General features: G+C 57.4%; 12 protein-coding genes across 12 annotated transcripts; 6 read left to right on the top strand and 6 right to left on the bottom strand.

Annotated features, from left to right (window-relative positions):
- Window positions 1–575: 575 nt before the first annotated feature.
- Window positions 576–1,181, top strand: PHSY_004826 (potential peptide N-acetyl transferase; the record flags this gene model as incomplete). Its single annotated transcript, XM_012335438.1, has 1 exon — window positions 576–1,181. The coding sequence occupies one exon, from the start codon at window positions 576–578 to the stop codon at window positions 1,179–1,181; it is 606 nt and encodes a 201-aa protein (XP_012190828.1).
- A 222-nt stretch (window positions 1,182–1,403) lies between these two features.
- Window positions 1,404–3,200, bottom strand: PHSY_004827 (hypothetical protein; the record flags this gene model as incomplete). The annotated part of the gene is made up of 1 exon (XM_012335439.1): window positions 1,404–3,200. The coding sequence occupies one exon, from the start codon at window positions 3,198–3,200 to the stop codon at window positions 1,404–1,406; it is 1,797 nt and encodes a 598-aa protein (XP_012190829.1).
- Window positions 3,201–3,921: 721 nt separating this feature from the next.
- Window positions 3,922–6,753, top strand: PHSY_004828 (shk1 kinase-binding protein 1; the record flags this gene model as incomplete). Its single annotated transcript, XM_012335440.1, has 1 exon — window positions 3,922–6,753. One exon carries the CDS (start codon window positions 3,922–3,924, stop codon window positions 6,751–6,753), a length of 2,832 nt encoding a protein of 943 aa, XP_012190830.1.
- A 270-nt stretch (window positions 6,754–7,023) lies between these two features.
- PHSY_004829 (hypothetical protein) lies at window positions 7,024–9,783 on the bottom strand (the record flags this gene model as incomplete). The annotated part of the gene is made up of 1 exon (XM_012335441.1): window positions 7,024–9,783. One exon carries the CDS (start codon window positions 9,781–9,783, stop codon window positions 7,024–7,026), a length of 2,760 nt encoding a protein of 919 aa, XP_012190831.1.
- Window positions 9,784–10,409: 626 nt separating this feature from the next.
- PHSY_004830 (lysine-specific histone demethylase Aof2) lies at window positions 10,410–10,736 on the bottom strand (the record flags this gene model as incomplete). The annotated part of the gene is made up of 1 exon (XM_012335442.1): window positions 10,410–10,736. The coding sequence occupies one exon, from the start codon at window positions 10,734–10,736 to the stop codon at window positions 10,410–10,412; it is 327 nt and encodes a 108-aa protein (XP_012190832.1).
- A 368-nt stretch (window positions 10,737–11,104) lies between these two features.
- On the top strand, window positions 11,105–14,623 carry PHSY_004831 (RhoGAP group protein; the record flags this gene model as incomplete). The annotated part of the gene is made up of 1 exon (XM_012335443.1): window positions 11,105–14,623. The coding sequence occupies one exon, from the start codon at window positions 11,105–11,107 to the stop codon at window positions 14,621–14,623; it is 3,519 nt and encodes a 1,172-aa protein (XP_012190833.1).
- A 246-nt stretch (window positions 14,624–14,869) lies between these two features.
- Window positions 14,870–16,247, top strand: PHSY_004832 (hypothetical protein; the record flags this gene model as incomplete). The annotated part of the gene is made up of 3 exons (XM_012335444.1): window positions 14,870–15,430; window positions 15,655–15,760; window positions 16,132–16,247. 3 exons carry the CDS (start codon window positions 14,870–14,872, stop codon window positions 16,245–16,247), a joined length of 783 nt encoding a protein of 260 aa, XP_012190834.1.
- Window positions 16,248–16,332: 85 nt separating this feature from the next.
- On the bottom strand, window positions 16,333–17,112 carry PHSY_004833 (3-hydroxyisobutyrate dehydrogenase, mitochondrial precursor; the record flags this gene model as incomplete). The annotated part of the gene is made up of 1 exon (XM_012335445.1): window positions 16,333–17,112. One exon carries the CDS (start codon window positions 17,110–17,112, stop codon window positions 16,333–16,335), a length of 780 nt encoding a protein of 259 aa, XP_012190835.1.
- A 745-nt stretch (window positions 17,113–17,857) lies between these two features.
- PHSY_004834 (nuclear localization protein) lies at window positions 17,858–20,357 on the top strand (the record flags this gene model as incomplete). The annotated part of the gene is made up of 2 exons (XM_012335446.1): window positions 17,858–17,903; window positions 18,073–20,357. The coding sequence occupies 2 exons, from the start codon at window positions 17,858–17,860 to the stop codon at window positions 20,355–20,357; spliced, it is 2,331 nt and encodes a 776-aa protein (XP_012190836.1).
- Window positions 20,358–21,074: 717 nt separating this feature from the next.
- PHSY_004835 (hypothetical protein) lies at window positions 21,075–23,309 on the top strand (the record flags this gene model as incomplete). The annotated part of the gene is made up of 1 exon (XM_012335447.1): window positions 21,075–23,309. One exon carries the CDS (start codon window positions 21,075–21,077, stop codon window positions 23,307–23,309), a length of 2,235 nt encoding a protein of 744 aa, XP_012190837.1.
- A 287-nt stretch (window positions 23,310–23,596) lies between these two features.
- Window positions 23,597–26,816, bottom strand: PHSY_004836 (C6 transcription factor; the record flags this gene model as incomplete). The annotated part of the gene is made up of 5 exons (XM_012335448.1): window positions 23,597–25,283; window positions 25,397–25,620; window positions 25,703–26,000; window positions 26,124–26,287; window positions 26,754–26,816. 5 exons carry the CDS (start codon window positions 26,814–26,816, stop codon window positions 23,597–23,599), a joined length of 2,436 nt encoding a protein of 811 aa, XP_012190838.1.
- A 357-nt stretch (window positions 26,817–27,173) lies between these two features.
- Window positions 27,174–27,482, bottom strand: PHSY_004837 (hypothetical protein; the record flags this gene model as incomplete). Its single annotated transcript, XM_012335449.1, has 1 exon — window positions 27,174–27,482. The coding sequence occupies one exon, from the start codon at window positions 27,480–27,482 to the stop codon at window positions 27,174–27,176; it is 309 nt and encodes a 102-aa protein (XP_012190839.1).
- Between the last annotated feature and the right edge of the window lie 250 nt (window positions 27,483–27,732).

Here is a 27,732-nt window from a genome sequence, read left to right on the forward strand (position 1 = left end):
TGTGCTGATCACAAAGTCGGTCGGATGGCCAGACGCAATTCGCGCTGATAGTGGATCCGTGTCTGGTGGAGGTCGGTGGATCTAGCGAGCCATGGCGAGGAGCCGGTACAGGATCGCACCGGGCTGATTGAAGTTCGTCTGAGCAAATGACCGAACCTAGGAGCCAGGGAGCAAGTGTGCTAAGGATGACGGTGTTGGTGATAGAAAGGAAGGAGGCTCGTGCGTGGGAGTGCTTGAATGCACACTCTCCATCAGGGTCACCAGCCCATGATGCCGTTTCCTGTGCTGTGCTAGTTGTGCGGCCTCAACGTCGCGTTGACTGAAAATCTGTGAACTATGTCACAGCGGAGCAGTCTTACAATTCAACCTACCAAAAGCTAATCGGCCGCTGCTTCTGCTTTTTGCGACGCGAGCGAGCGAGCGCCTTTCAGCGTCGAGAATGATCTCGGCTTCCTTCCTGTCTCCACCGCGACAACCCTCTCCCGCCTCCGTTGTATCGGAGATCCCGCAATTCGAGCATGTCTGCTGCCACCGCCACAACATCCTCATCCTCTTCGTCTTGGCCGCTTCCTCCGATGAGCTACGAGCCGCGGCCAGCAGCCCCCGTCCGATCCTTGTTGCCAAAGAGGATCGACGTTGCGCAGCTCACTCCCAACAACCTCGGTCAGCTCCGAAAGCTCAACAGCGTTCTCTTTCCCGTGCAGTACTCGGAACGCTTCTACAAGGATGTTTTGCATCCCGACGCGGCCGAGATCTGCAAGCTGGGCCTCTTCAACGACGTGGCAGTAGGCACCATTTGCTGTCGCATCGAGCCGGTCTCGAACGACGTGGTCCGGATTTACATCATGACCCTTGGCGTCCTAGCGCCGTATCGACGTCTTGGCATCGCGTCGGCATTGCTGCAGCACGTCCTCGACCACGTCAGCCCAGGCAAGGAGATTCAGGTCATCGACAAAGATGCTCCCCTACCCAAACCAAAGAAGGACAAGAACGGCAAGGAGATCAAACCCGAACCTGTCAAGAAGAGCGTCAAGGTCGATTCCATTTATCTGCATGTACAGACCTCCAACGACGAAGCGCGAAGCTTCTACGAAAAGTTCGGCTTTGCCGTGGCAGAGACAATAGACAACTATTACCGCAGGATTCAGCCTGCAAGCGCTTGGGTCTTGCAGCTTCAGTAAATGGTTCTTCTTTGCTTCTTCTCTCGTCCTCTCACATCACAGTACCGCACAGGCATTCTGTACAATACAAATTCCACTATGCATGATTCCACTGTCCATTGATGCGAATGAGAACGCGGCAGAAACGGTGCAGGATGGTCGCTAGACCGAGCATTTCTCGAAAACGGACATTGGAAAGACGACCCGAAGCCCCTCAACGATCTTGACTCTCGAACTTCGAGCCTAGATGCGCTTCGCACCCTGCTTGCGGAGGAGCTTCTCGCGCTCTCGTTGCTTCTCCATCTGCTCTTCTCGTAGATCCTCCTCGCGCGCATGCTTCGAACTTCTCAGCTCTTCTTGCAATACCGAAGCTGCGTCCGCTTCCATATCGTCATCGCTGTCCACGACCCTGCTGGCGTACTTTTTGCGATCTTTGCCAAAGAGCTTCCAAATTTCGTCGCGATAGTTCTGGCTACCTCCGCCTCGGCCGTCGTCATCATCATCGTCATCGATCCCTTCGCTGTCATATTCGTCCGAATAGTCGTCCTCTTCGCCGTCATATTCGGCAGCAGATCGAGCAGGTGTTCCGCCGGCTCGCCGTCCATCGTAACCGGAGCTTCCCGCCGCTGCTCTCTTCTTCTCCTCTTGCTCCCGAATGAACCGATCTCGTGCGGTCTCCCTTCGCGGCGGAGCGACAGAGGGAGATGCTGTTGCCGGCGCGGGAGATGACTTGGATTCTGACTCGAATCGTCTTGACTTGCACGTGGTCTCGAAATCGGGCGAACGTCGGCGTGAGGCTGGGGCCGACTCTGGCGTCGATCTCGCCTTCTGGCTCAGTCGAGCTATAGCCTCAGGCCGAAGCGGAGCGCCAGGAAGAAAGTCGGCCGGATTGATCCCGCCCATAGCTCGTCCAGCCACAGCTTTCGATTCCACGGATTGTGAAGCAGATGACGGGCGGCTGGCGTGCCGAGAGTCGCTCTGCGTGTGGTTCGCAGGAGTGTGGTGCTGCGTCTTGTCCTTCCGCTGAGATGTGTTGCCTCGTCGCACGTCATCCGTCTTGTTCTCGTTGCTGTCGGAGCCGAACAGGTCGTCCGTGGAATCGTTGCCATCACCGTCCTCTTTGCGTAGCGCCGCACGTTCCCTTGCCTTCAGGTCGCTCCGCCGCTTCTCTTCCATCGCCTTTTGCCTTCGAGCCAAGGCGGCTTCACGTTCGAGCTCGGCCTGTGAGGGCCCGTCACTCCTTCCCTGCCCATTGGCCTCCTTGAGCTTTCTGAGGTCACGCTCGATCTCGTCGATGGTGCGTTGGTCGCGCTTCTTTGTGCCGAGTGCTACCAGCCCGTTGTCCTTGGCCATTTGCGCGCGGCCGGAAGGTCGAGCCGGTCTGTCAGCCTCGCCTGCTCCGATACTTGGGCTGTTCCTCGCCGAGCCTGAGCTCGCACCGATGCGTCCGATGGGAGGTAGCCTTGGAAGGGAGCCGAACTCCCTAGCTCGCTTGATGGCCTGCTTTTCTTCGCGAGTCATTGGAATTGCCTTCTTTCTGGAAGCGCTGGAGCTTGCGGATGACGGCTGACGCTCGGTCTTGTTTGGGCGGACCCTGTCTAAGCGGTTGCCGACAAAGTCATCTTCGTCGACCTTGCGTTTTTTTCTGGATGCATTGCCGCTTGCCGAGCTAGGCTTGAGCCGGTGGGAGAGATCGATCTTCTGGGTGGATCCTGACGCTTTGATGGATGCTGGCTTGGGAAGATTGGACGCTGCCTGCTTTGAGGTTGCCGCATTCAAGTCGCTTGCCTTCCTGTCCTGTTCGAGCTTGACAGCATGCTCCTTGCGCATCCTTTCGCGGGCTTCCTCCTCCTTCTGACGAGTCATACGCTGAACGAGGATCTTGCGCTCCCGTTCCTGCTGCGCTTTCTCTTGAGCCTCTCGTGCGGCCAATTTCGCCGCTGCTTCACGCTCTTTCCGCTCGCGCTCCTGGTTGAGTGTGGCTTGCTCTTCCTCCGCCTTCTTAAGCGCCATCTCTTTGAGTTTGGCGTAGCTCGACATGGTCGGTCTGAGCAAGTTTCACCCGACTCGAATGCGGATAAAGGTCCCCAGAATGTGTGCTGCTTGTTCGACCAGGCGACATATGCGGGCGACGGAAGAGCCCGCGCAGCACGTGGGCAGCTGGGATGTGATCAGGTACGAGCTAGCGGCATCGACACCGGCAAGAGCTCAGTCTCGCTATTCTTCCCCTCTGCGCGGCTACGCTTGACTCCTAGCAGCTGAAAGAGTAGCCGCAGTCTGTTCCGCTTCGTACCAGATAAGAAACGAGAGTGTTCGACGGGCTGAGATGACGAAGATGAAAGAGCGACGAGATCGAAGATCATCACCGTTGTCTCGCACCGAATCGAGCGGTAGAGACACCGAGCTGCTCTTTTATGTAGTTTTATTTTTATTCATTTTTGAATATGAGAAGGGATGACGAGGTGCATTCCTGGTCACGCGGCGTGACGGGAGTGCCGGGTGCTGGAGATGAAATTTCGGGTCTTGCACGCCTCGAGCCGTCACGCTTTGTTTTTTCTTTTTATTCAAAGTGTTGGTCTCGGAAGCGAAATGCTTTCGCTGGTTGATCGAGTACTACACTGTATATGAGGAAGCCAACATCCGACTCGATAGCAAGCAGCATCCATCTGCGCTACTGTTTCGAGTCACAGTCAGCACCTTCTGTCATCACCACGGGCATCATCAATTCGACAAATCATCCGACCGGCTCGCTTCCTACGCCATGCCATCCTCCAGCATGGCAGCGGTGGAGGCCACCTTGCAGACCAACGGGACCGAGAGCACTGCCAGACCACCCCTGTCCGTAGCATTGCATGTGCCCACCTCTGCGGTTGATCAGGTCAACTCAGCACAGGCCGCGCCGCTCTCGGGCAATCCGAATCGACGTTCTCACATTCAGCAGAATGTTCAGGCGCTCCCGACGCTTCCCGAAGCCTCCCACGCCAACGCGCTCAACACAGCCACAGGTCCGGCGCCCGCAGCGCTCGGCCTCACTGCAGACCTCGACGCCTCCACAGTAGCAGCACTCAGTGGGCTCAGTCCAGCGCAAAAGACGCTCGCCCTCTCGCGTTCACAGGGATACGACCTCATCGTCTTAGAACTCGCCAACGAGCGATGGAAGGAGCGATGGGAACGACTCTGCCTCGCAAATCCAAACGAGGTGCCCTCGTCATCAGCAGCGCAGCCTGCACAGCTGACTTCCGTTCCCATGGCTTCCGGGCCGGCAGCATTGCTGGCTCGCAGTAGCAGTCGACAGGGTCTCAACAGCTTCTCTGCTGGTGGAAGTAGGCAGTCCCCATCTCCATCTCCTGCCGCCAGCAGTGCAGGGCAGACGTTCGCTACCATCGCCCGCGAGGCCGAGGAATGGCGAGCGGCACCCGCATTCAAGCGTTCCGAAGTCAGTTTGACCAAGCTCGAAGAAACCGAAGGCGTCATTGCGCTCGCCAGCCAGTGGATCGAGCTCGACTCCCCCGACGAAGGCGTTCGTCTCGACTGCGAGCTGGCTCTTCGTCAGGAACTCGCTTACGCCTCTTACCTCGGCATCTCAAACGTCGTCATCCCCCCTCCGTCGTCGGACCCTGCTCGTCGCCCTTTCCTCGCCGATTACGCTCGTGCTATCAACTCTTGCCTGACCAGCGGAAGCGCAGAGACGGCCCCTGCCGGCTCGTGGATGAGCATCACCGTTCAGCTGCCAATCTCTTCGCCCTACATCCTCAACAAGATCCTCTCGCGTCAGAGCGCAAAGAATGGGTATGGGCTCACTGCATCCAACACTGCCGGCAGCACAGCCTCGGCGAGCTCGCAGGCGTCTCACGCCAGCGCGGCTTCGTCCGCAGCTCTGCTGCGAGCTGAAGACGATTGGGCTTGGGAGACATGGGAGCAGATCCGACAGCTCTGCTCCTACAACACCCGCCTTCAGGTTGCTCTGGATCTTGGTAGTCCGCTGCCTGCCCCTAGCATCCTGACACGCTGGATGGCAGAGCCCGTCAGCATGCTCTGGGTGCCCAGCGCTGCCTACCTCGCCAACGCCAAAGGCTTTCCCGTCCTTTCGAAAGCGTCTCAAGCCTTCTTCCGTTCCATGTTCCGGAAAAACCCGACCGTCGTGCTCAGCGGCGTACACAGCCCACCTCCAACGCACTCGCGAGGTGGTCCGCTGGCGTACCTGCAATACGTGCGACACTTGGAGAAGGCGACCCCACCGGACGGCGCAGTCGACTCGTTTGCACGCGGATACACTGACTGGCTACAAGCGCCACTTCAGCCCCTAATGGACAACTTGGAGGGCACAACGTACGAGGTGTTCGAGCGCGACCCAGTCAAGTATGCGCTGTACGAGGAGGCAGTGTACAAGGCACTGCTCGATCGGCCTGTCACTGCGAGCACGCTAATCTGGGTGTGCGGAGCTGGTAGAGGCCCGCTGGTGGACCGTTGCCTTAACGCAGCTGATCGAGCAGGACGAGCGGTGCGTCTCGTAGCATTGGAGAAGAATCCCAACGCGCTCGTCACTCTGCAGGAACGACAGGTGCTCGAGTGGGGCGATCAAGTGAGGGTGCAGTACGGCGACATGCGAAAGTTTGCTGTGCCGTCGAGCATGGCCGAGCGACCGGATATCGTGGTCAGCGAATTGCTGGGTAGCTTTGGCGACAACGAACTGTCGCCAGAATGCCTCGATGGAGCTATGCGCTTCCTCAAGCCAAATGGTATCTCGATCCCATCGTCCTACACGGCTTTCCTTTCGCCGCTGTCCTCGTCCAAGCTGCACACCGAGGTGCTCAACGGTTCGAACGCTGCTCTGACATCGGCGGTGCAAAAGGCATCTGAAACGCCCTACGTCGTCCTCTTTCAAAATGTCGCTCTGCTCGCGGCTCGCGGCGGCCGACTCAACTGGGAGCAGGTGCAAGAATCGTGGACGTTCGAACATCGCCCTTCTGCGATGACGCCGCTCGTGTACGATGAGAAAGGGCTGCCCGCCTCCAACGGCCACAACATCCGCTCAGCAAAACACACATTCCACATTCCTCAAGCCGGAACGTGTCACGGTCTCGCAGGGTACTTTGAAGCGCATCTCTACGACAATGTGACGCTCAGCATCCATCCCGATCCCGTAAGAGGATCGAAGGACATGCTAAGTTGGTTTCCGATCTACTTTCCCTTCCGTGAGCCGATGTATCTGCCAGCCAACTCGGAGTTGGAGGTTCACATGTGGCGACTCGCCTCGAGCGATCGCGTGTGGTACGAATGGTCCGCCGAGTCCTTCTTGCCCTTGTCGATCGGTACGCTCGAGATCGCGGCGAGATCGCAACAGCAGAGACCAGTGTCGTTGGATGCCAGCTCGTCGGTTGGCTCGAACGGCACAGCTGCCGATCAGCACAATTTCGCAAACGCACCGAACACGCCCAGGATTCCGAGCGTGTCGTTGTCACATCAAGCCGCCGAATCGACGCAGGGCGCGTTGCAGGCGAGCGCTCTACCACACACGCCGCCGACGAGGATCAAGATCGGTATGACCAGGCTGCATAACCCTGGCGGACGCAGCTCTTGGATCGGCTTGTGACCGCTCTGCCATCTCGTGCGTGATACGCCTCATCTTTGTCAGAGGACCGATTCATAGCTCTGAATTGTCACCCACCACACCCAGATGTTGCACCCTCGGCGTAGAAAACGATGTGTGAAGTGCGTGAAAGACTGCGAGTGCGGACAAGAACGATGCGAGAAATATCAACAGAATGGATACAACGGAGACAAAGAGTGTTTGATGGCTAGATATGGGACAAAATGCAGGCTAGGATGTTGCAGATCGATCCGATTCTGGAGATCGGAACGACTATGCGGACGAGTTCAAAGCAGCCGATGTGCGTCTCCACCAGCCTAGAGCGGCAACGCTGCCGGCCAGCGCAACACCGAGCAGAGCTGCTCCGCTGACAAAGTTGATGACTCCGGCCTCTTCCTGGCTTCGACTGGCCTTGCCACGATCCTTGCGACGCTTGTTCTTCTCCGCTCTGCGTGGTGCCTTTCCGCTGCGCTTGCGACCGAAATCGCTCGCGTCGGCATCTTTGAGCCAAGCAAGGCTGAACAGTCCACCCCTTGCGCTGGCTGAAGAGGCGGAGGATTGAGCAGCACGCATCCTCGAACGGCGTTGCGCTCGACGCCGCCCGGCTTCGCTGTCGCTGTCAAAGGCCAGCTCCCCACTTTGGCTGTCGCCAGCCAGACTACCCATCTCTTCGGCCTGCGCAAGCGCTTCGCGTTCTGCTTGACGATGAGCTTCGTGTTCGACGGCCAGTGCAAGAGCTTCGCGCCATTCGTCTGCGCTGATCTGAGCTTGCACATCGCCATCTAGTTGACAAGCTTCGCGAAGAAAGTAGAAGGCGGGCGGTTGGCTAGCTGAAGTATGGTTCGTCTGAATCACAAAGTCCGAGAAATCGGTGGAATCAGAACCGCCTTGACGGGCCGCATAGTCTGGCGATACCATCCTGCTCGTATCGGCTACAGTGGGGGAGTTGGGAGCTCGAGTGCCCTTCGCCGGGGACGCTGCATCGCCTTCGGCACCGCCGAAGGACAAGGAAGCTATGCTGGGAGTGCGGCTTGATGTCGGCGAGGTTGGCTTTCGGCCCGATATTCTCCGGGAAGTTGCTGATGTTAGCATCGCCCCGTGACCACCACCGACGAAAGGGCTTGTCAATTGACCATAGGGGAATGCCAAGGGTGAGCGATTGGATGCGAGGGACGGAAGATGCAGCCTTGCGTACGAGACGTAAAGTCGTGCGAGCGCCTTTGGTCCGCCAAGCGACGCGACGAGTCGTTGTCGATGCGACAGGTACGAATGAGATTGCAGCAGTTCACGCAGGGAATCTGCGATCACGTCAGCCGTCGGCGGTATCGCAGCTTTCTCACATTCGGATGCCGCGTCCACTGCATTGGCAAGTCGAAATTGTCGAGCCGTCTTGTCTTGAGCTGCTGCGCCGAAGGTCGCGGAGGGGAGCAAGGGTAGAAAGTCCTGTACGAGGCGTTCAGTCGCCAGACTGACATCTGCGGCTCTCCAGGCTCGGGCAAAATACTCAAAGGCATCGGGAATACCTGAAGGCGGATTACTGACTCGCTGAACTGCCACGCTCGTCGGTCTTTCCGCCGTGTAGCCGTTCGCAATTTGCAAGCCAATCAGCGAAAGTGTCGTAGGGTCCATATTGTATCTTGCTTGCACCTCGAGCTCCTTCCATGCCTCGACAACCTCGTCGCCTTCTTGGCGTTCCGTTTCGGTCTGCGCGGCGTTGGATGCGCCGATGTGCGCGTGATAGAGACCCATTGATGTTCCTGAGAGACTCGCGACTCGACTGCCGAGGACAGTGGCGCTCTCGTCACTGCCAATGGTGTTGATGCTGAGCGTGCTCGTGTTCGGCCCGTAGTCCTCGTCACTATCTATGCTCGTCCTTGAAGCCTCCTCGAGATGGGCGAGCGAGCTCGACAAAAGTGATGAGGGGTCGCTTCCGCTACGGATGGCAGCTAACACGCGATCGCCTCCTTCAAAGCCTCTGAGTGCCTCCTCGAGCGCCTGGTTGAGTTGAAGCTGGGCGGCGCTGCGCTGCTGTTGCTCGCGTTGGATATCGCGACGGTGAAGGATGCGATCGCGAATGAACGACTCGGTGATACACCCGTTACGAGGCAGCTCCGCCTGCAAAAGTCGGAACAAGTGTGCGGAGACAGCTGCATTTTGCAAAGGTGCGGGACCGATGACCAGCAAGGGCCAGATGCCCGTATCCACCTTGTCGAGATGAAGTGTGATTAGACGGACCTCGGGCGTTGCATTCAGGGGCGAGGTTTGCGGCGATTGTGGTGGCTCTACCGGCGAGCTCGGTGCCACGGAAGCAGCAGAAGCCAGATCGGAAATCGATTGCGACCTTCTCAGCTCCGAATGGGCTTCAGACTGGGCCGGTGGAGCGCCTCCTTTGCTTCCACGACGAAGATCGCCAGGATCGGACAGTACGATGCTCTGATCGAGACTGGCATCGGCCGAGTCTGAAGAGCCTCGATCGCTTGATCCGCTGGACCATCGAGTCGAAGGCGCAGCCGAACTTTGCGGAGGCAAGGAGGGGAGGGAGTGGGATAAGACCTCGTAGCTGGAGCCCGAGTGCAGCGAAACGAGGGAAGCCGACATGCTGGAGGTGGACGCTGGTGACGAATCGATACGAACGTGTGAGCCGGAAGAGACAGTCTCGGACGATCTCGCGTCGTTGGATTGGTGTGGCCGTGCTTGCGAACGGTGTGCATCCGAGGCTTCGGTCGAGCCCGAGCCAGAAGGGCTCGTGGTGGCCCGCGTGGAACGTGCGAAGGAGCGACTCCTTCGCTTGCGAGCTCGATCTCGATCTGCAATTCTCCATGTCGAGGTCTCGGTATTGACGCGACCGTAGAGCTTGGCATGGAGGATGGGTGGATGGTTGGGTAGAGCCGCAAAGACGTGATCGCTGGCTATGCGGATGTCGAGGTCGCTGGTAGGAACTGCCTGCGGTACCAGAAACAGGACGGTGGCCTGATCGTGGGATTGGTGGAACGTCCAGCCGTAGAGAGGATCGGTACCATTGCGCTTCGCCATAGTGAAGGTGGTGGCGTCGTTGCAGCAGCGCTGGTCTCGAGACCATGCATATGCAACCTCGGGCTCGATTGGACGTGTCTGCTACATCGGCTTTGCGACCTGAGCTTCGGGGCGGAATCCGTGACAGACTGCGTCGGAGTCGAGATAGGGGTGTGCGACGCGCAGAGCTAAGCGTTCCAGAGGGTGGCCGCTGTGGTGGTGGTGATGGTCTCAGCTGTCATCCAACAGCAGCAGCAACAGCAAGTATTTGGCGCGCTGCGCCATGCAGGGCCCCCGCGGTCATGCATTTGGAAAGCGTAGACTGTTCTGGTGCCTGACCGTGAATGCACCAAGCTAGCTCCAGTCTCAAGTCCAGGCGCTTAGACAGGGTCCAACCCAAAAAGTTGGCATAAAGCACAGAATGTCGTATGACTTAACAGACCGAAAAAGGACTTCTTCACCGTGGCGAAGAGTCTCGACGTGTTGTCGTATCGAGATGAGACGCGGTGCTGTAGTCAGATACTGCAAAGAGTAATAGAGCCGAGATGCGCCTGCTAGCAAGCGATGTCACTATCCGGACAACGCGAGCTAGCGGCATGCGAGGCGGCGTACGAAAGGATTCTCTATCGGAACGGTGCTCTAGCGTGCTACCATGAAAGCGAAGCGACAAAGTTGGTGGACTGCAAGGCAAGCGAGAGCAGGCCAACGCCGTTCGATACGGAACGGATCTGAGAAGCGATATCTGGAATCGCATGTGGGCTTTGACACGACGGAGAGCGTCGTGCCACTTTGGCAGCCGACTCATCAACAGTCGATTGGATCTTGCTGCAGGGAGAGCCCAACATTCGGTCGGACTTGCAAAGACTCGCTTGTTCCCCTTTTGGCGAATTGAGCGCCGCTGCTGGGTCACGGACCGCGAAATTGCCCAAGGCGAAGCGAAGGCAGTCGCCGTTGCTTCTCCCTTGGCCTTGCATCAAGCCTCGAATTCCACTTCCGTCCGTTCTGCTTGCGTGTAACCTGTTTGCGTGCGTCCGCTCGCGTCTACGCTTGGTTTTCCGACGGCGCGATTGTCAATTTAACGTCTCCTAGGCTGCTCTGCTTGCCCGTTGTTGCTGTTGCCAGCTTTCCCCTCCGCCAGCTTGATCACCACCATCATCCAGCATCGGTCAGGCGCTGTTGCTCGTGTGCAATAGGTCATTTCGACTACATTCTCATCGCCACACTCAGTGCCGCCGCACGCTCATCGCCGCACCGTGCCAATACTTTATCGCCTTGGCGCTACTGTTCACCCGGCCGCTACAGCCCTTCGGTGCTTTCGACCGCCCTCGTCTCCACCTACAACATGGCGAGCGCGCCGGCGAGACCGCCCCGCTACGGCGTCGAATCCGCCATGGACCAGTTTGGCGGCAGCGCCGCCGACAACAACTCCACCGCTTCGCACGGCTCTTCTAGTCGCTTCGCTCCTGCCGCCGGTACACGCTCCTCTTCGACGCCTGCACCAACGCCGATAGCGCTGGGCGAAGCTCTGACTCGTTCCGAAAACGACCCCGTGACCGCCCTCGACCAGGTCTTGGCTGAGCGAAACCAGTTCTGCCTGGACAATGCCAAGCTCTCTTCCGAAAACGTTCGCATTTGGAACCTCATGGGCCGAATCCGCAAAGAGAACGAGAACCTCAAGGCAAGATGTGCCGAGCTCGAGCGTGCTTCCGGCATCGCGCCCAGCAGCACCAAGACATCCAACCTCACCTCGGCAACCGGTGCTGTGCCCAGCTCTCCCGCCAGCGATCGAAGGAGGCTTCCCTTTGGCAACGAGGGCGGAAGATCGAGCCCTCTCAGCCCGCAGCGCCACGGTCGACAGAACTCTCGTACCGATCTCGAACAGCGTCTAGCTTCAATGGCCCCCGCAGCAGCCGCTTTCGGCACCCACCAAGCTGCATCAGATCAGCCTCAGCCGTCGATCGGAACACCCGCTGCCACGCACGAGCAAATCGCCACGCCCTCTTTCGCCAACGGTTCCAGCCATGCTTACGACAGTCCCATCTCCAGCGTCGATCAAGGACCCTCGCGCACCACCCAGCCAGTCGACACGGGCGCTGACCGGAGTGTTAGCAACGGCTCTCAAGCTTCCATCATGCAGCAGCGTGCAGCTGCACAGGCGCAGGCGCAGGCGCAGTCCATGTCCTTGGCCCATCCAGGTCACGGTGCAGACGAGCCCACCGATTCCTTGGCCAGCCAGGAGGATTTCGAAGCCATCGACCGCAGCTCGGCTTCAGGTACGGATGAGGGCCCTCACACAATCGGGATGACCCCGCAGACATCAGCCGCTCAAGATGCTCTCCGTGCGCTTCACCCTCCGAGCCAGACTCAGCCATCGGCCTCTGGCGTCGTCGCTTCCCCACACGTCGACAGGAGCGCAGAGCAAGAGAGGTCGCTGCTAGCATCGGGTCCCAACCGCAATCGAGCCGAAGTCACGCCCATGATGATCCCCTCCTCCACCAGCACGCGATCCCTTGTGTCCAAGGTCGTATCCGAGGACCGTCTCTCGCGTGGCCTCGGCTCGCGCAGATCCAAAGACGATGTCAAGAAGCGCGTTCTCGCCCCTCGGCTCGACTCGTCACTTCTGCGCGTAGCCAGTGTCAAGATCCAAGGAACCAACTATCGCGCGCCCGATCGCGGCAAAGAGTCCATCTCGTTCTTTATCACCGTCGACATCCTTCACCCGCCTGCCTCGTGGGGAATCAACAGCATGTCCTCTGGTGAACCTACGCCTCCCACGTCCTGGACCATCGAGAAGAGCTACACGGATATCGTCGGCCTCGATGCCAAGCTTCGCAGCAAGGTGGGCAAAAAGGCCGCCCAACGTCTCGCCCCTCTGCCCGACAAAGCGCTCTTCAAGGACCATGCGCCCGCAAAGGTGGATCAGCGCAAGGCACTGCTGGAGATCTACCTTCAAAGCCTCATGGTGCTCGAGCTGCCCGACAAGGATGAAGTCTGCACCTTCCTCTGCACCGACGTTGTGCCCAACCGCAACCGCGACCCAGCCTCGTGCAACAAGGAAGGCTTCCTCACCAAAAAGGGCCAAAATCTCGGCAGATGGGTCACCCGCTTCTACGTGCTGCGCAATTCGTATCTCAGCTACTTTGAAACGCGTGGCGGTCCCCACATCGGAAACATCAACATCAGAGAAGCTCAGATTGGTCGACAGCAGAAGAGTGCCTCGGCCAACGAGCAGGATGAGAATGCCTATCGTCACGCCTTCCTCATCCTCGAAAAGCGTGAAGCGAGCCACGACGAGCCGGCTCACATTGCTCGGCACGTCCTTTGCGCTGAGAGCGACGAGGAGCGCGACGACTGGGTCGATGTGCTGGTGCGTGCCATTGCTGAACTCGATGGCAACTCGGTCGATAACGCACCCGCATCTCCGACCCTGGCGATGAGCAAGATGTCCTTGTCTCAAAAGCCCTCCACGCCTAGCCGAGATGGCGGCTACAGCAGTCGTCTCCCCGATGCCACCTTCAGCCCATCTGCCGACACCTCCTCGCGCCCCTTCGCGACCGACACGGACCGAGCTGCCTCCGCCGGCCCGGACTCTAGCAGAAACCCCTCGGCGCGCTTGAACAGCCTCGACTCGACCGCCACTGGTAAGCAAGCTCCGTCGACCGCTGCCACCTCGTTACCGCAATCTGCCTCTCATCGCAGCTTCAACGAGCCTCGATCGCCGATCGCGAACCGAAACGTCGACTTGCAGGATGCTCCTGGTTCGCCTGGCCCTCGCAGAGACTCGCTCGGTCGTTCCAAAGCGGCCATCAGCGGGCCTATCAACGGCGCACCCATTCCCGCAGGCTACAAATTCGGTGCCAAGGACGACACGCCATCCGACAACAAGAAGGATGACAAGAAGCGATTCTGGCAAGGATTCCGCGCTTTTGGCGGCCATGACAAGCACAACAGGGAACCTAGACCCGTGTTCGGAGTGCCGCTGGCAGAGTCGATTGCGATCTCCAGCATCCATGAGGGCCTGGCATTGCCTTCCGTCGTGTACCGCTGCATCGAGTATCTGGAAAAGCGGAATGCCTTCTTGGAGGAAGGTATTTACCGTCTTTCTGGCTCATCGGCCGTCATCAAGACGCTCAAGGACCGATTCAACATGGAAGGCGATGTCGATCTGCTCACCGAGAACGACTTCTTCGATCCACACGCCATCGCTGGCTTGCTCAAGACCTTCTTGCGAGAGTTGCCCACCAGCGTCCTTACGCGCGAGCTTCACATGGACTTTATGCGAATCAACGAGCTCCAGGATCGGGTGGAACGTGTCAACGAGCTGGGCCATCTTGTTTCGCAGCTACCTCTGGCCAACTACTCGCTCCTGCGAACTCTGTGCAGCCACCTGATCAAGATCATCGAGCACTCGGACGTCAACAAAATGACCATGCGAAATGTCGGGATCGTCTTCAGTCCTACGCTAGCAATCGGTGCCGGCATCTTTGCGCTATTCTTGACAGAGTTCGACGCTGTTTTCGAGACTGATGCCAACGGCGAACCTGCTCCCAGGCGTCTCGAAGAAGAGGTGCCCGACATTGATCCGCTGGACCAAGGCGTCGCGGACGGCTCTCCCTTGCAGGACGCAAAGCGTCGAAACCGCAACTCGGTTCAATACCGCGACAGCCAGGCCGAACGGCTGCTGGGTCTCGAAGGACGCAGCCTTGCTCACCGAAGCGCGGATGATGACATGGAAGGTATCCCGGAGCCGATCCACGAGAGTTGGGTGGAGACCGCTGATGATGAACCCAACTACATCCGATATGCGGAGCAGGATGGAAATCAGCAGCAGCAGCAACAGCCCCTGGCGACCACAGGTTGAGGTTTTGGGTTTCCCGTACGCAGCCATTCACTTGTACCATTGAAATTTATACCAAATCGTTATTGTCATCGTTCACTGCAGTATTCTTGTGAACCACCGCAGCTTCTGTGATGCAGCGATTGGCTCGGAAACGTCCGGACCGCCGGGTGATGGCCAGAGACCTACAGTGTAGATGAGCGAGCTGTCGGGAGAAAGAAAGAATGTCAAGTCGAACGACTCTCCCACTCCACTTGTTGGCAGAAAAAGATGCGGGATGATGTCAACGTGAGTCTGTGCGAGCACGACGCTGTCTCAGCAACCTCCATCGCGATGCCTTCCAGCTATCCACCGTCACCACCACCCAGAACAAGCGACAGCGAAACAACGCTGTACTCCCAATCTCCACACGTACCCATCGATAAACGAGAAGCTCGTCGAAGGCTCAAAGCACAGCATCGCGCTGGTCAATACGCAGATCCGACTTGGGTTGTACTTTTCGTCCTCGCCTCAGCGATACTCTACTGGATCCTTCCTGTTCCGGGCATTTTCGAGTTCCTTTACCGCAAGAGACATACGTGTCGCTGTTCACCTGACGCTAACGCAGCCACCACCGTCGCTCTGAAACCAACGATGCCTTGGCAGAAACAGTTCACCCTCAGCTCCCGCAGCAAAGGCTGCCACCTCGTCACCAACGAGGTCATGCCTCACCTCGAGGAAGGCCTCAAGGGTGTCAAGATCGGCATGCTGACGCTGTTCATCCAGCACACATCTGCAGCGCTTACCTTGAACGAGAACTTTGACAAAGATGTTCGAGTGGACATGGATATGGTAGGTCTTCCTCTAACTGACGTTCAGGTCCGAGCTAGTCCCAATGATTGACATTTCGATTTACTTCTGCGTCGCCGCCGCTCGTGTTGTGATCGTACTGATAGGCTCTGGACAACGTGGTCCCCGAGAGTCTCAAATGGCGTCATGTTGTAAGTATACTTACCATTCATCGATCTTGCCTTTACCCTTACTGAAGAACTTGATTGATGCTGCTTTTTAAACAGGACGAGGGACCAGACGACTCTGTCTCGCACACAAAGACGAGTCTCATCGGTCCGTCGATCACCATTCCCATCACCGACGGACGACTCAACCTGGGAACGTGGCAAGGTATCACGCTTTGCGAATTCCGTCACATTGCCCACAGGAGGAAGATCGTGGCGACCATCCTTCCTTGAGGGTCGACAATCGGACGACTTGAATGAAGTTGACAAGCAGCCGTGACAAGATCCACCACGAGAGAGAGAGGTCACGAGGAGCAGAACGCTCGGTTGTGGTCTTCTGCCAGTCCGTGCATTCTTCGTTGTGTGGAAAGGCTCCGTGTATCTCTCTCTCTCTCTCTCTCTCTCTCTCTCTCTCTCTCTCTCTCTCTCTCTCTCTCTGGGGGTAGCTTTGTGAAACTTTGTCGTGCTGGCAAGCTCTGTAGATAGTCCTTTTTTCCCTTCTATCATCGTGTCAGACATTTCTCTGTTGCGCGTAAGGCTTGACTGAATGTGCCACTAAGAAGGACGCAGAGCGAGGACGCAGAGCGGACTACGGCTACTACAATCGTGTACAAAAGAGTCGACGCTTACAAGAAGCCGTCATATCGTCTTGAGGCCGATGTTCCTGCCGGATCGATCGCTAGACTGGACAGGCGGGGGTATAAGGCTTGTCAGTTACCGATCCATCTCCTCTTCACTTCAATCTGCTTTGCACACGTACTTGGCCGAGCATTTGCGCCATTTGCGAGGTCGATCCTCCTCCTGGTCGCAGTATGGCACCAACAAGTTTATCTGTTCGCATAGGCAAACCATGTTTTGGCGGAGAGCAAGACTTCGGAGTCTCTCCGTGAATGACGCATCGGTGAGATCGTATCGTGTCACCTCAAAAAAGGCATCGTCCGGGGACCAGTGCTCTTTCAAGCAAGCGATCATTGTCCTTTCGATCCCTTCCCTGTCCCAATTGCAGATGCCGTAGTGAACGAAGAGCTCCACTGCTCGAACCAGAAGCTTGAGACGCGAGTTCGCCCAGCAGTGTACGAAGAAGCTGTCGCGCAACGAGTTCACGAGAAGCTCGACTTCGTCCGCCGGCAGAGGCAGCCGAACTAGTCGTCCGCCGACATTGATCATGTCAAACAGAACCTGTGATTGGTCGGCAATATCGTTCGCGGAGCACTGGAAGGTGTTGCCGTCTCGCCCCATGAAATAGATCATGCCATTGTCGTCTTCCGTGGTCAGAGTCGGCATTGACACCAGAGATCCAGATTCCATCACGATGTCGATGCTGCCGTCGAAGCTGCTGACTGATTCGGTCTCTGGAGGGCTACCTAGTACCGCAACGTCATTGTTCAGCTCGTCTTCCCACAGATCGGCGCCGGTTCCATCTTCTCCCTGGGAATCGGGATGGCCACAAAAGTAGCTGTCGTCATCCCAGCTGGCAGCCAAGGCGGCTCTGTCAGGATCGTGTAGCGCAGGAAGCATTGTGACAAGAGCCTGTGAGCCTTAAGAGTAGTGGAAGCGATTGTACCGGATACTTATACAGTCTTGATGGCTGCAGACGAAGAAGATACCGTGCGGTTTCTGCTTCCTCGCATCGCGTTGGCGCGCTCGTGCTGTTGCAGTTCTGAGGCAGAGTCTTCCCCTTTTGCCAACGCAGAGAGGAGGAATGACTGTTCCGATGCTGCGGATCCGTGTTTCGACTCGCCGAATGAGGCCGAATGAGGAGGCGCGTAGGGAAGGCGACGCCAGTCAGGAAGCCTGTGACATTTTCGCCGCTTGGACCTCAGCTGTCACTAGCGAATCATTTGTTCTCTCTGTCACTGCCGTCATGAAAGGAGTGTGGCTATATGCACCGGTTGGCAAATTGCCATGACTGCTGTGGAGATCTGCACATTAATCAGCCAAACCCGTCAGCATCCTGATCCAGTTGCCCCACAACTCAATTTTCTCGGGTTCTTGTGCCTGCCAGTGTTGCTTCTCAATCACGTCCGCCGCATTACTGGACATCTCGACTTCTTGACTTCTTGAGGTCACTTGCGTCTGAGTGACAAGCTCATGCTCGACATGTGGCGCTGCCATCCTGTTTCGGCAGCTGTCCGGTGCTCAGTGGGTTGGCACGTCGAAAGCGAAAGTGAACGCCCAAATCAAGCTTGGCGGTTGCGATCTGGGCCTGTCGATTGATCATGGTAGTGCCGCAAGATCATGACTTCACTGTCGAGGCGGCGAAATGCAGCACGACTGCTGGATTGCTGTACTCGCGCTGGCATCCGTCGGTACGAATAGGCGACAGTGGCGACGCCAGGCAAGACCCTTCGAGAACAGAAAGCTCAGGGTCCAGCGACCGGCTAGCTTGCAGCTGCCTGCCAGAAGAGCCGGCCGCTGCTGCTCGATACCATGGCCAGTTTATTTCGTTTTTATTATAAAAAGAATATTTTTGAATAGCTTCGACTGGAGACAAGAAGCCGAAGCCCCAATCGGGTCCGATCCAACGCGTCCGTCTGACTGCAATTCTCCGCGTTGACCTCCACGACTTGTTTCCTGCAAAGCTAAGAAGTTTGAGTTTAGTTACTTCCAACTACGGATGTGTCACGATCTCATCATCCATCAAACAGTTCCCGCCGATTTGGATCTACGGCATTGCTCGCGCCGACGACCTTGACAGTATGGCTCGAACCAAAGGCATCACGCTCAAGGTCCGCAAAGCGGCTGAAGAAGCATCCACCCAACCAACAACGACCACGGCTGCATCAACGTCTGAAGCGCAGCCTCAGGCAGATGAGCCACTTGATGTAGCACACGATCAGCAGGACGAGGAGATGGTGACGGCCGAGAGCTCGCGTGGTGCTGCATCCTCGCGATCGAGGAGCGCACGACTGTCGCGGACGAGATCCCACGAAGAAGCTTTCGGAGCAGAGGCTTCCTCCAGTCGAGCCACTCCATCACGTCGCTCGCGTCGGCAACCGACCAAGCAAGAGGAGCAAGAGATCGATCAGGATGTCGAAATGAACTCATTGCAGCAGCCATCAGACCAGGAAGCAGGACAGAACGATGCTGAGGGAGACGTCGCCTCGACACCGCGCAGCCGTGCCACCCGCACTCGCATCAAATCGTCCACTACCCCTGTTCCGCAGGCGCAGGCCGCCGCCGCGTCCAGATCCGCACGTAGCCCTAGAAAGGCTCCAAGAGTGTCCGTGGTCGGCCGAAGAGGCTCAGGCCGCTCGAAAGGAACGCCAGCAGACGAAGAAGAGGCGTCCGAGCAACCTGGCGACGCTGCCGAGCAGCAGGAAGAAGATGGAGCGGATGATGATGCCAACATGCAAGACGCTGAAGATGGAGATGGACATGAAGGCGAAGATGATGCAGACGAAGATGCTGACGGCGACGGCGACGCCGACAATGACGACGAAGAGGGAGTCGATGAGGAAGGACGCAAGACCATCACTGTCAAGGGAACCAAATGGCGTCTCGAGGACGACAAAGAGGAGGTGATCCTTCCATCCGATCCCGAAGGAGATAAGAAAGTGGACGAGAAAGGTCGACTGCAGGGCGGTAGAACATACAAGGCGTACAACTTCACCTCGGACGAGCGGTCGGACCCGGAAAAGGTTTACATGCTGGCCATCGACGCCGCGCGCTCGGCGGGCTATCGAGATTCGCTCTACTTCTTCCGTCGCAACCCTCAAATCTTCAAGATTGAGCTCACTCAGGGCGAGAAGGAAAAGCTGATCGAGGATGGTCGTCTGAGCGGACAGCTCAGAACGCGTAACGTAACCATGGTCCCGGCTCGAAACGTGTACAAGCTGCATGGCGCTCGCTTCCTGAGCGGAGGCAAGGCCATCGTCGACGACTACTACGAAGCCGAGGCGCGCGCGTCAGGAGTCAAAGAAGGCAAAACGGTGGGTGGCATGTCGATGGAGGAACAGGAGAAGCGTCGAGAGGCCGAGCGCGAGCGAGAGCGTCCTAAGAAGAAGGCCGATGTCTTCAGCTACACGACGATTGATCCACAAGGTGATCCGGTCGTGACTCAATTCGGCGATGCTGGTCAAGCGCCGTGGGTCAGGGCCGGGAATTGGCAGTCGCGCAAAGCAGCGTTGCAGCGCATGGACATCACCGAGGAGAACTGGATGCTCGAGATGGCTCGCAGCGTGCGCGGCATGAATACCGAGCTCAATGAGACGCGCAAGGATCGACTCTCGGCCTTTCCCCGCTTCAACCGCTACCTTGACGTCGACGACGCGGTCGCACCCTCCGACGAGGTCAAGGAAGAGGTCGCTGATGGCGAAGCCGAGCCGGAGGACGATCCGGAGGCTCTCAACGACCTGCCGCCCTGGGAGCGCGAGAAGCTGCCCGTCGTCACGGCAGAGGAGCAGGAGGAGGAGACCGAGAAGCGTAAGGCGGCCTTGCAGGAGAGCCTCGATGCTGAGCGCCGTCGAGGCCCACCCATCGGTGTGTACGAGCCCAACACGCACCTTCCGCATTTCAGTGTGTTGACGCAGCCCACTCAAGCTGCCTTTGTCAAAGTCGCCCAACGACCGGCCCATATCGATGATCAAGCGGGCGCAAGAGGAGACCGACGCCCGATCCTCGGAGGCGACAAGCTCGGGTCGGGAGCATGGGGTATCGCGAGCCTTTCAGTCGAGTGCCTGCCACCAGCTCGATTGCCAGGTCACGTCGCCGTTCCTGCAGGCGGAGAAGGCACAGCACCGGCAACGATGCCGTCCGCATGAGCCCTTTGTATTCTTTGCACATCAGATCATCCATGCAAGCAGCCTTGCCTCGCCCATTATGGCATGAGACGGTCTGTTTGGCCCTGGCTGTCAGAGAGAGAGAGATCAACCTCGAACTTTGTTCGTGGATGCCTGTGCTTATATTTTTTTCTCGCCAGCTGAAAGGCTTGGGCTGCAAGCGAGTGGCTGCATGCAGGTGTTGGTCTCGGAGTGCGTGTGTTGTTCCTCTGCATTGTGTGATTTTGGTCCGCACCTCGGAAATTCCGCAGGATCGTGGGATCCCACGACTTGCTAGGTCGTCTCGCCGTCTTACGAAGCACTCTCTGGCTACTCAAAGGGCAGAGAAGACCGCATGATATTCGTGATCCTCGTCTGATCAGACTTTCGGAAGGACAGAGAGGACGGGTTGTTGGCGCCTTTGTGACGCAAAGATGCTGTTACTTGCTGAAGGAGTGCACGGCTCAGCCTCATGCACGCATGTGGGTCGACCTGCAAGGCATGCAGGGGAGGTGCGGGGAGGCATTGGAGGCTCGAGAGGCACGACCATCCCTCGGCGGCCCGCAGTTGTCAAGCAAACGATGCCCCGGCATAAGTCACTGCTCTCGATCATTCCCACGAAGATGGACATCCTCCCATCAGAGCTAGACGTACTCAGTAACTAAGAAACTCAATGGTACAGTGATTCCCCGAGGCAACCAGGACATTTCGCAGCTCAAGATGGCAGATGTAGACAAGGAGAACCTGCCTCTGTCCTCAGAGAGCGCGGCCAACTCAAAGCGCCCCTCGGCATCGAAGCCGGTCGACGACTCACCTAGTCCACTATCGACAAAGGAGCCGACAGAAATAGCAGCGCTCGCCTTTCCAGTAAGCGAGCCGGACCAGCATCCGGATGAGCTTGCTCGAGATGGCAAGACGCTACGCAAGAAGCGATCTGTCCTCTTCTATCCATCTGCTGGCCTAGCTTCCAAATCCAACCAACAGCCGTTCTCACGCAGCGCTGCGAAAAGAGACTCGATCATGGCGCTCGGCAGTATCGGTTATCTCCAGCACCTTTATACCAAGCAGGGAATAGCCAACCGAAAGCGACCGATGACGAAGGGAGCTATGACGCTTGCGATTGGAGCTGCGGGAGAAGCTATGGTGTCAGGGAGCGCTGGCAGCTCGAGTGCGGGGTCTCCAACAGCAGCAACGCCAACCGGGCAGTGGACGTCGAGTCAGATCACGGAGGAGGATGAGCAGTTTTCATCGCCTCCAAGCCCGGAGGCAGGAAGCTACACGAGACCAAAGTACCTCGATGTAGCAAAATCCTTGCAGGCAGACTCGCAAGCACTCCGAACACTACTGATCGCCGACTTGGATCGACTCTCGACCGTGTGGGATCTTTCCGACTGGATCGCCGAAAACGAAGCAGTCTCTGCCATCAGACAGATGCTGTCCGAAGGATCCGAGCTGAGTTCAGCTCGAACGACCGAACATGCTTCAGTGCATCTCCCAGACATGATCGATGCCACGACCAAGGCAATTCGGTCCGTACGCAGTTATGTTTTGTCGCTGCCGCAGCGCTCGAGAACTCCGGGCACAACGTCAAACGAGCCAAGCGGCAGAGATCGCTTCAAGCGCCAGTCCAGCTTCAGTGGCATCGTTCGCCCCGGTCAAACTTCATCACCGGTGTCAATGAATAGCAGTGAGAACTTGCATCAAGACGGGGCGCTAGGCGAGAGGTCGAGCAGCAGGCCCCGTCTCGGTAGACATCTGTCGGGCTCCCACGCTGAGGTGGACGAAGATGATCTCGGCAGCATCCGAAAATCTGCGCTTCAGATGCTTTCGGCGCTTCATGATATGGAAGAAAGGAACCGCACAGAGGTTCTGGGCTCCAGCGAAGGTGATGCATTGGACACGTCCGCAGGCGTAAATGCCGATCCGGACGAATCAAGAACCAGTGGTCTCGCAAAGTTCACATCAGGGGCGAGCTATCTGTATCGCTCGGATTTGACGCTCGCGGACCTGGCAGCAGAGCGTGGGATCCTACAGAGCTATTTGGAGACCGCCGACTCAGTCATCTCTGCATTGGCAGTCTCTCGCCATGGTATGCGTCGTCGATCGAGCGCAGACGTCAAGGGTCCAAGGAAAGCTGGCGTGTCGATCACGCTAACATCTCCAGCACCATCTATCCGTGTCGACAGTGCTCCTACGGACGCGTCCTCGGACTCGGCCTGGATCGATGAAGGTCTCAGTCCCGCTGAGCGTATCGCTGAATTCATGATAGATCATTGCGAGAATCTGACCGGTTTCACGCGACGAGTGGAGCGTTTGCAGGTCGCTCGAGGCGATCTTGAAGCATTCTTGCCCCTTCTTTCCGACGGCTACCTTCTCTGTCAGGCCTTCAACGAGGCTGTTCGCCGATCCGACAAACCCTGGGGCTACATCTCCCCTCGCGAAATGCACGATCTAGAAGCGGAAGAAGCCGCGCTTTCGCACAAAGAGTCTCTGCGTATCAGGGATGCGAAGCAAGCCGAATCGCTCAACTTTCAGACGCGACGTCAGGGCGGTGCAAGCGAAGACGGTCCCAACGCCAACGATGAACAGAGCAGCAGCATCAGTGTCGAGAACGTCAATCGGCCTGGGTGGACGTTTCGCAGAACGGAGAATCTGCGCTTGTGGGCAACAGCGCTCAAATTGCGATACCAGATTCAAACCACCGCTACTCGAGCCAGCATCACAAAACCGAATGAGATCAGCGGTCCTACTTACAGAAGCCTGGGATTGGGAAAATTGTCGCTGCACGGTCGAAGGGTCGCTTCGGAATCTCACGTGGTCTCTTCTACCAGCTCGAAGATGATCGATTTCGATCCGAGCAGAACAGCACGTAGGGACCCGGGTTGGCAGCAGGCTCTCACCATTCTGCTGCTAGCGTGGATCGATGCGGTAGCACAGGAACAGTGCCTGGTGTGAACTTTTGGTCTGCAGCGGTGTGACAGAATCGTCGGCAGAGAAGCCGAGCTTCATTCAAAGTCAAGCAGCACGATTCGTCACTGAAGGGAAGGGAATGTTGCTTTCGTGACGCTTTTACAAATACATGTGTGAACCTGGACTCAGGATCGATGGTGTGCAAAGAGGAGAGATTAAAGAAGAGGTGAGGATAGATATAAAAGAGGCCAAGGCGAAAGAGAGGTATGGCAGGTTTCCAGGTGACTGGGACCATCTTTGGTGACGTTGAAAGCGGTCCCGAGTCGTCCACTTTAGAGGGGGGAGTTGAAGGCCATGGAAAGGGAGCCGTCGACTTCGTCCTTGACCTGATGTGGGTAGACGTTGTTGGAGCTCGTGTTGCTGGTCGAGAAGACGTTGAAGCTGTTGAAGGTGTTGTTGAGCTCTGTGACGGGAGAGAGCAGCGGCAGAGTGGAAGACCAAGCTTCTTGCGACAAGTGAGAGCTTTGATTGCCACTGCTGCTGTTCGCCGAGACAGGCGAGAGCGCAAAGGGTGAAATCTCTCGAGACGTTTTGCCGCCTTTGATCGCGGACGCAAAGTACGAGTGTTCCAAGGAGGGAACTTCGGTTCTGAGCGATGCGGTATCAGTGTTGCTGCAAGACGAGGCCGCGCTGACTTCTTCGGTTCCTGGCTCAGCTTTGCTGCCAACGAGACCGGTGGTCAGTGCGGGAGGTGGTGACAAAGGACCAAGCGAAAGGAGACCGTCCGAGTTGGAGGGTGTGGTTGGCACGTTGGGCGGCGCGTAGTCAGAGGTGCTTGCAGGCTGCGAAGGGGCCATGTCGCTTGCGGGATGGAAGCCGCTCCACGAAGCCATCGAGGCGGGCAATTGCGACTGGACGTGCGCGTTCCATGCCAGAATGCCTGTGGTGTCTGGCACGAGAAGCTCCTCGGCGAGCTGCTTGGTGTCCAGCTTGGCCTTCTCCGCTCGTTTGTCGGCAACCTTCTGGATGAGCGAAGCCGCAGCGACCTCTGCCACCGAGGGTCTCCTGAAAGCATCAGCGGTCCCTACAGGGAGATGAATCGAGCTACGTCTTCGCAATGAGGCAACTGGCAGTTCCAACGAGAACGTATCGAGCGTGGGGAAGGGAATGCTGGCAAAGTCAAAGTGCCCGTGAGGTGCGGGAAGGTCGATGGGTCGGACGTGTGCCGACGTCGGAACTACGGTGGGGACACCCAGCATGTCGACCATGCCCAGGTCAAAGTCTGCCTCGGTGGCACTTGCACGGCCAGAGGGAGCAACGGGCATCGAGACAGATGTGCTCAGGCCCATGAGATCGAGGATCTGATGTGACGCCATCATCTGTTCGTGCTCGGAAGGGTCAGTGGAGGCTCCCGGCGTTGCAAGACCGAAGAAAGGTGCTGAGCCGGGGAGCGGCATCAGAGGTGCTGATAGGGGTCCTACATAGTCGGTGGGGGCTGGCACAAACACGTGGGGCTGCACCGGAGAAGCCGCCACCGAAGGGTAGAAACGATAAGCTTGTGAAGGCGTGGGAGGTTGCGAGACAGACGCTTGCTGAAAGGCCGGATCAGGGAGCGTGGAAGTCAAGGACCCGACACTGTGCTGCAATGTGGCTGCTCGTGTGTCGGAGATGCCACGACGTCGGCGTGGACCGAATTGCGAATCGACGCCTTGACCGCCCAGACTCGGATCCGCCGTCGCGAGGAAGAGAGGCTGCATGCCAGGATGAGTGAAGTCGTTGTAGTGGTGGAGCGATGATGATGGCATGCCGAGTGTGGTGGCAGGATGCAACATGGACAAAGGCGACTGACCGGCGAAGATGCCCAGTGACGCGACACGCGCAGCCTTCTTCTCCTTGTTGCGACGCTTGCGCTCACGAGACATGAGATTCTCGTACTCGGTCACAGCCTCGTACTCGCACTCCCTGCGCAGACGCACGCAGGTGGCACAGGCAGGCTGGGCACCATCACACTTGATCTTTCTGTCGAGATGATCGAAGACGGAAAGGAGCAATGTCAAGAGGAGTCAGCACATGTGTCGGTTTGACCAGAACAAGAATCTCGAAAGTGGTCCGTTCTAGTTGCGAGGACTTACCTGTGTCGACAGTGAATGCAGGCCATGTTGATGCGTGCCCTTGTCTTGCCTTTGCCATCTTGGCTGTCAGTAGGCGACCCCTTATCGAAAAGCTGCTGTTCCGAAAGCGTTTTCTCCGAAGTGCGCTTTCTCGCCAGTACCGGGCGTGAGGGATGTTGGGTGTCATATGGCGACATCATGACGGATCGCGCGTGGCAACTTCGGGACGAATGAAGCTGAGTCCGCTGAGGAGATGAGAGTGAACGTGCTAACAAGGCCAAAGAGAGGTCCGCGTTAAGAAGTCACGTTATTGCTGCTGGTACCGACCGGTATGGTGTGCTGCTGACGTAGTCGAGGGCGATGACTACGGTACCGAAAAGCGTGACGAAAGAAGATCTCGTAGAGAAGTGAGTCGTGGTCTTTTGCCGTCTGTGTGGCACAGGCGTAGGGAAGGCGAGATGAGAGGCGGAGGTAGGTAGGTGGTGGTATAGGCAAAGAAGGAAGGATGCAGAAGGTGGCGCAAGCAAGTGTGGCGGAGTCAAAGGGATATATACAAAGTTGCTCAGAGCAGTCGGGACAGGGTTTTGATTGCCAATTGTGGGCGTCAAAGAGCGAGCCGAAGATTCTGCAGACCGTAAATGAAGATTCCGAACAAGGACGGCCCAACCGTGATAGGGAGCGGGACCCTGGGGGCCAAAGGCAGCAGAGACAATGTACCGATCGGTGTCCGGAAGGACCACACCTTTACCTGGGTATGTTTGCTCGACGGACAGCGATCAATTCAATGAGAGCAAGCGAGCAAGAGATCCTATTTGATTGTGGTTTCTTCGCTCTCGTTGGCAAACGCTTCGTTTGCAGGCAGTCGGGCAAAGGCAAGCTGAGCTCGCGGATGTGGTCCGAGGAGGAGGAGGACTGCACAGGCAGGCAAAGTAGCTGATAGCTCAGAGCCAATAGGCGGCGAGCGGCCGCAAGCTCCCATTTCAAGCACCGATTATGCGGACGCAGGGACCAAAGCAAAGCCAAGGCAAAACCTAAATCCGAGTCCGCTCGCAGCGCCAGACGAAGTTCGGAAAAAAAGGACGCTCAATTTTTCCATGCAACCTCGATCCTCCACGCTCTTGCTCCCTGCTCGTGATCAGCTCCTGTTGCAGCTTATCATGTGATGTGAGACGGGAGAAAATGTTGCGCGTGAACAGCGTCGTGCTGAGGTTGGAATGCCGGTATCCCATGGGATGGCGGATTCGGCCACCAAACGCATGTGATTCCGTTGGCGTTGGGAGAAACATCTAGAACTGCCGAGGAAGGCGACATGCCAACAAAATTGCAACTAAGAGCAGTCGCGAGACTGCAGGTTGGCTCGGATGATCGAGTGATTCACCAAGCCGTGCTCTATCTCGATGAAGTGGGGGTGCACGCAAGCGAGAAGAGCGGCGGCGCCCATTCAAGTCGGCTTCCTTAGATGCACTAGTCAGGCGAAGCGAGGTTGCTCAAAGGCGGAAGCGAGGCAGCGCACCAGGGTACGTGCGGTTGCCTCTGTGCGTCCTTGCGTTGGGGGTGGTACTGCACCTTCAGCTGCCATCTTGGGTGTGGACGCGCAATCTGTCACGAGGTAGATCAGCTGTATGCGCATCCAAGGCTCAGCGTGCCCAAAAAAACCCTCCGCGAAACTACGAGCGAGAGCAGTGCTGTCTAGGGTCCGACGAATTCTGCAGCTCAAACCATCGAGGTAAGGCCACCAACCCAGGTCTGAAACTGGGTATGCACGGACTAAATGGAGCATCCGAACATTTTTACAAAGTCACAGGGAAGAAAGAGTCAGATCAATCTCTTCCCCAGAGCTTCGATGTTGATCATGACCGTTCAGAACCAGGTCGACGAGGTCGACGAAGCATTCTGGCCGGCACTGTCTGTCCTCTGCAAATATGGCTGGAAACCGCGAATGGATGCCATATTGATTGGAGAGCCAAGGCAGCGGTATTGGAGCGTGTGTCGTTAGCGTCCACGAGGCGGCACGAGGGATCGTTCCTGTGCCGCTGAAAGCCTCGATCTGGTTCACACGTGTGAAGACGAGGGCCTGCAGCTGTGACACAGCGGGCAGCAGAGCCATGGGTGTGACGCGTAGAGGTTTTTCTCGAATAAGTTACTTTTTATTTATCTGTTTGTTTTCTTTGCGATCCAGACGAGGCCGAAAGACAGATCACGATCCTTCGCCACGCATGTCTCGTCGTCTCACTGCTAATGTCAGTGCGCCGACGCACCCGTTCCGGCATGTCTGGTGAAGTTGAAGGTCAACGAAAAATCCTATGAGGCATCGAAGGAACGTGGATAAGGCGGACTAAGGACGAAAGACTACCGTC

Source organism: Pseudozyma hubeiensis (genome assembly GCF_000403515.1).
Source record: "Pseudozyma hubeiensis SY62 DNA, scaffold: PHS45, whole genome shotgun sequence".
NCBI classification, from domain to species: Eukaryota; Fungi; Basidiomycota; class Ustilaginomycetes; order Ustilaginales; family Ustilaginaceae; genus Pseudozyma; species Pseudozyma hubeiensis.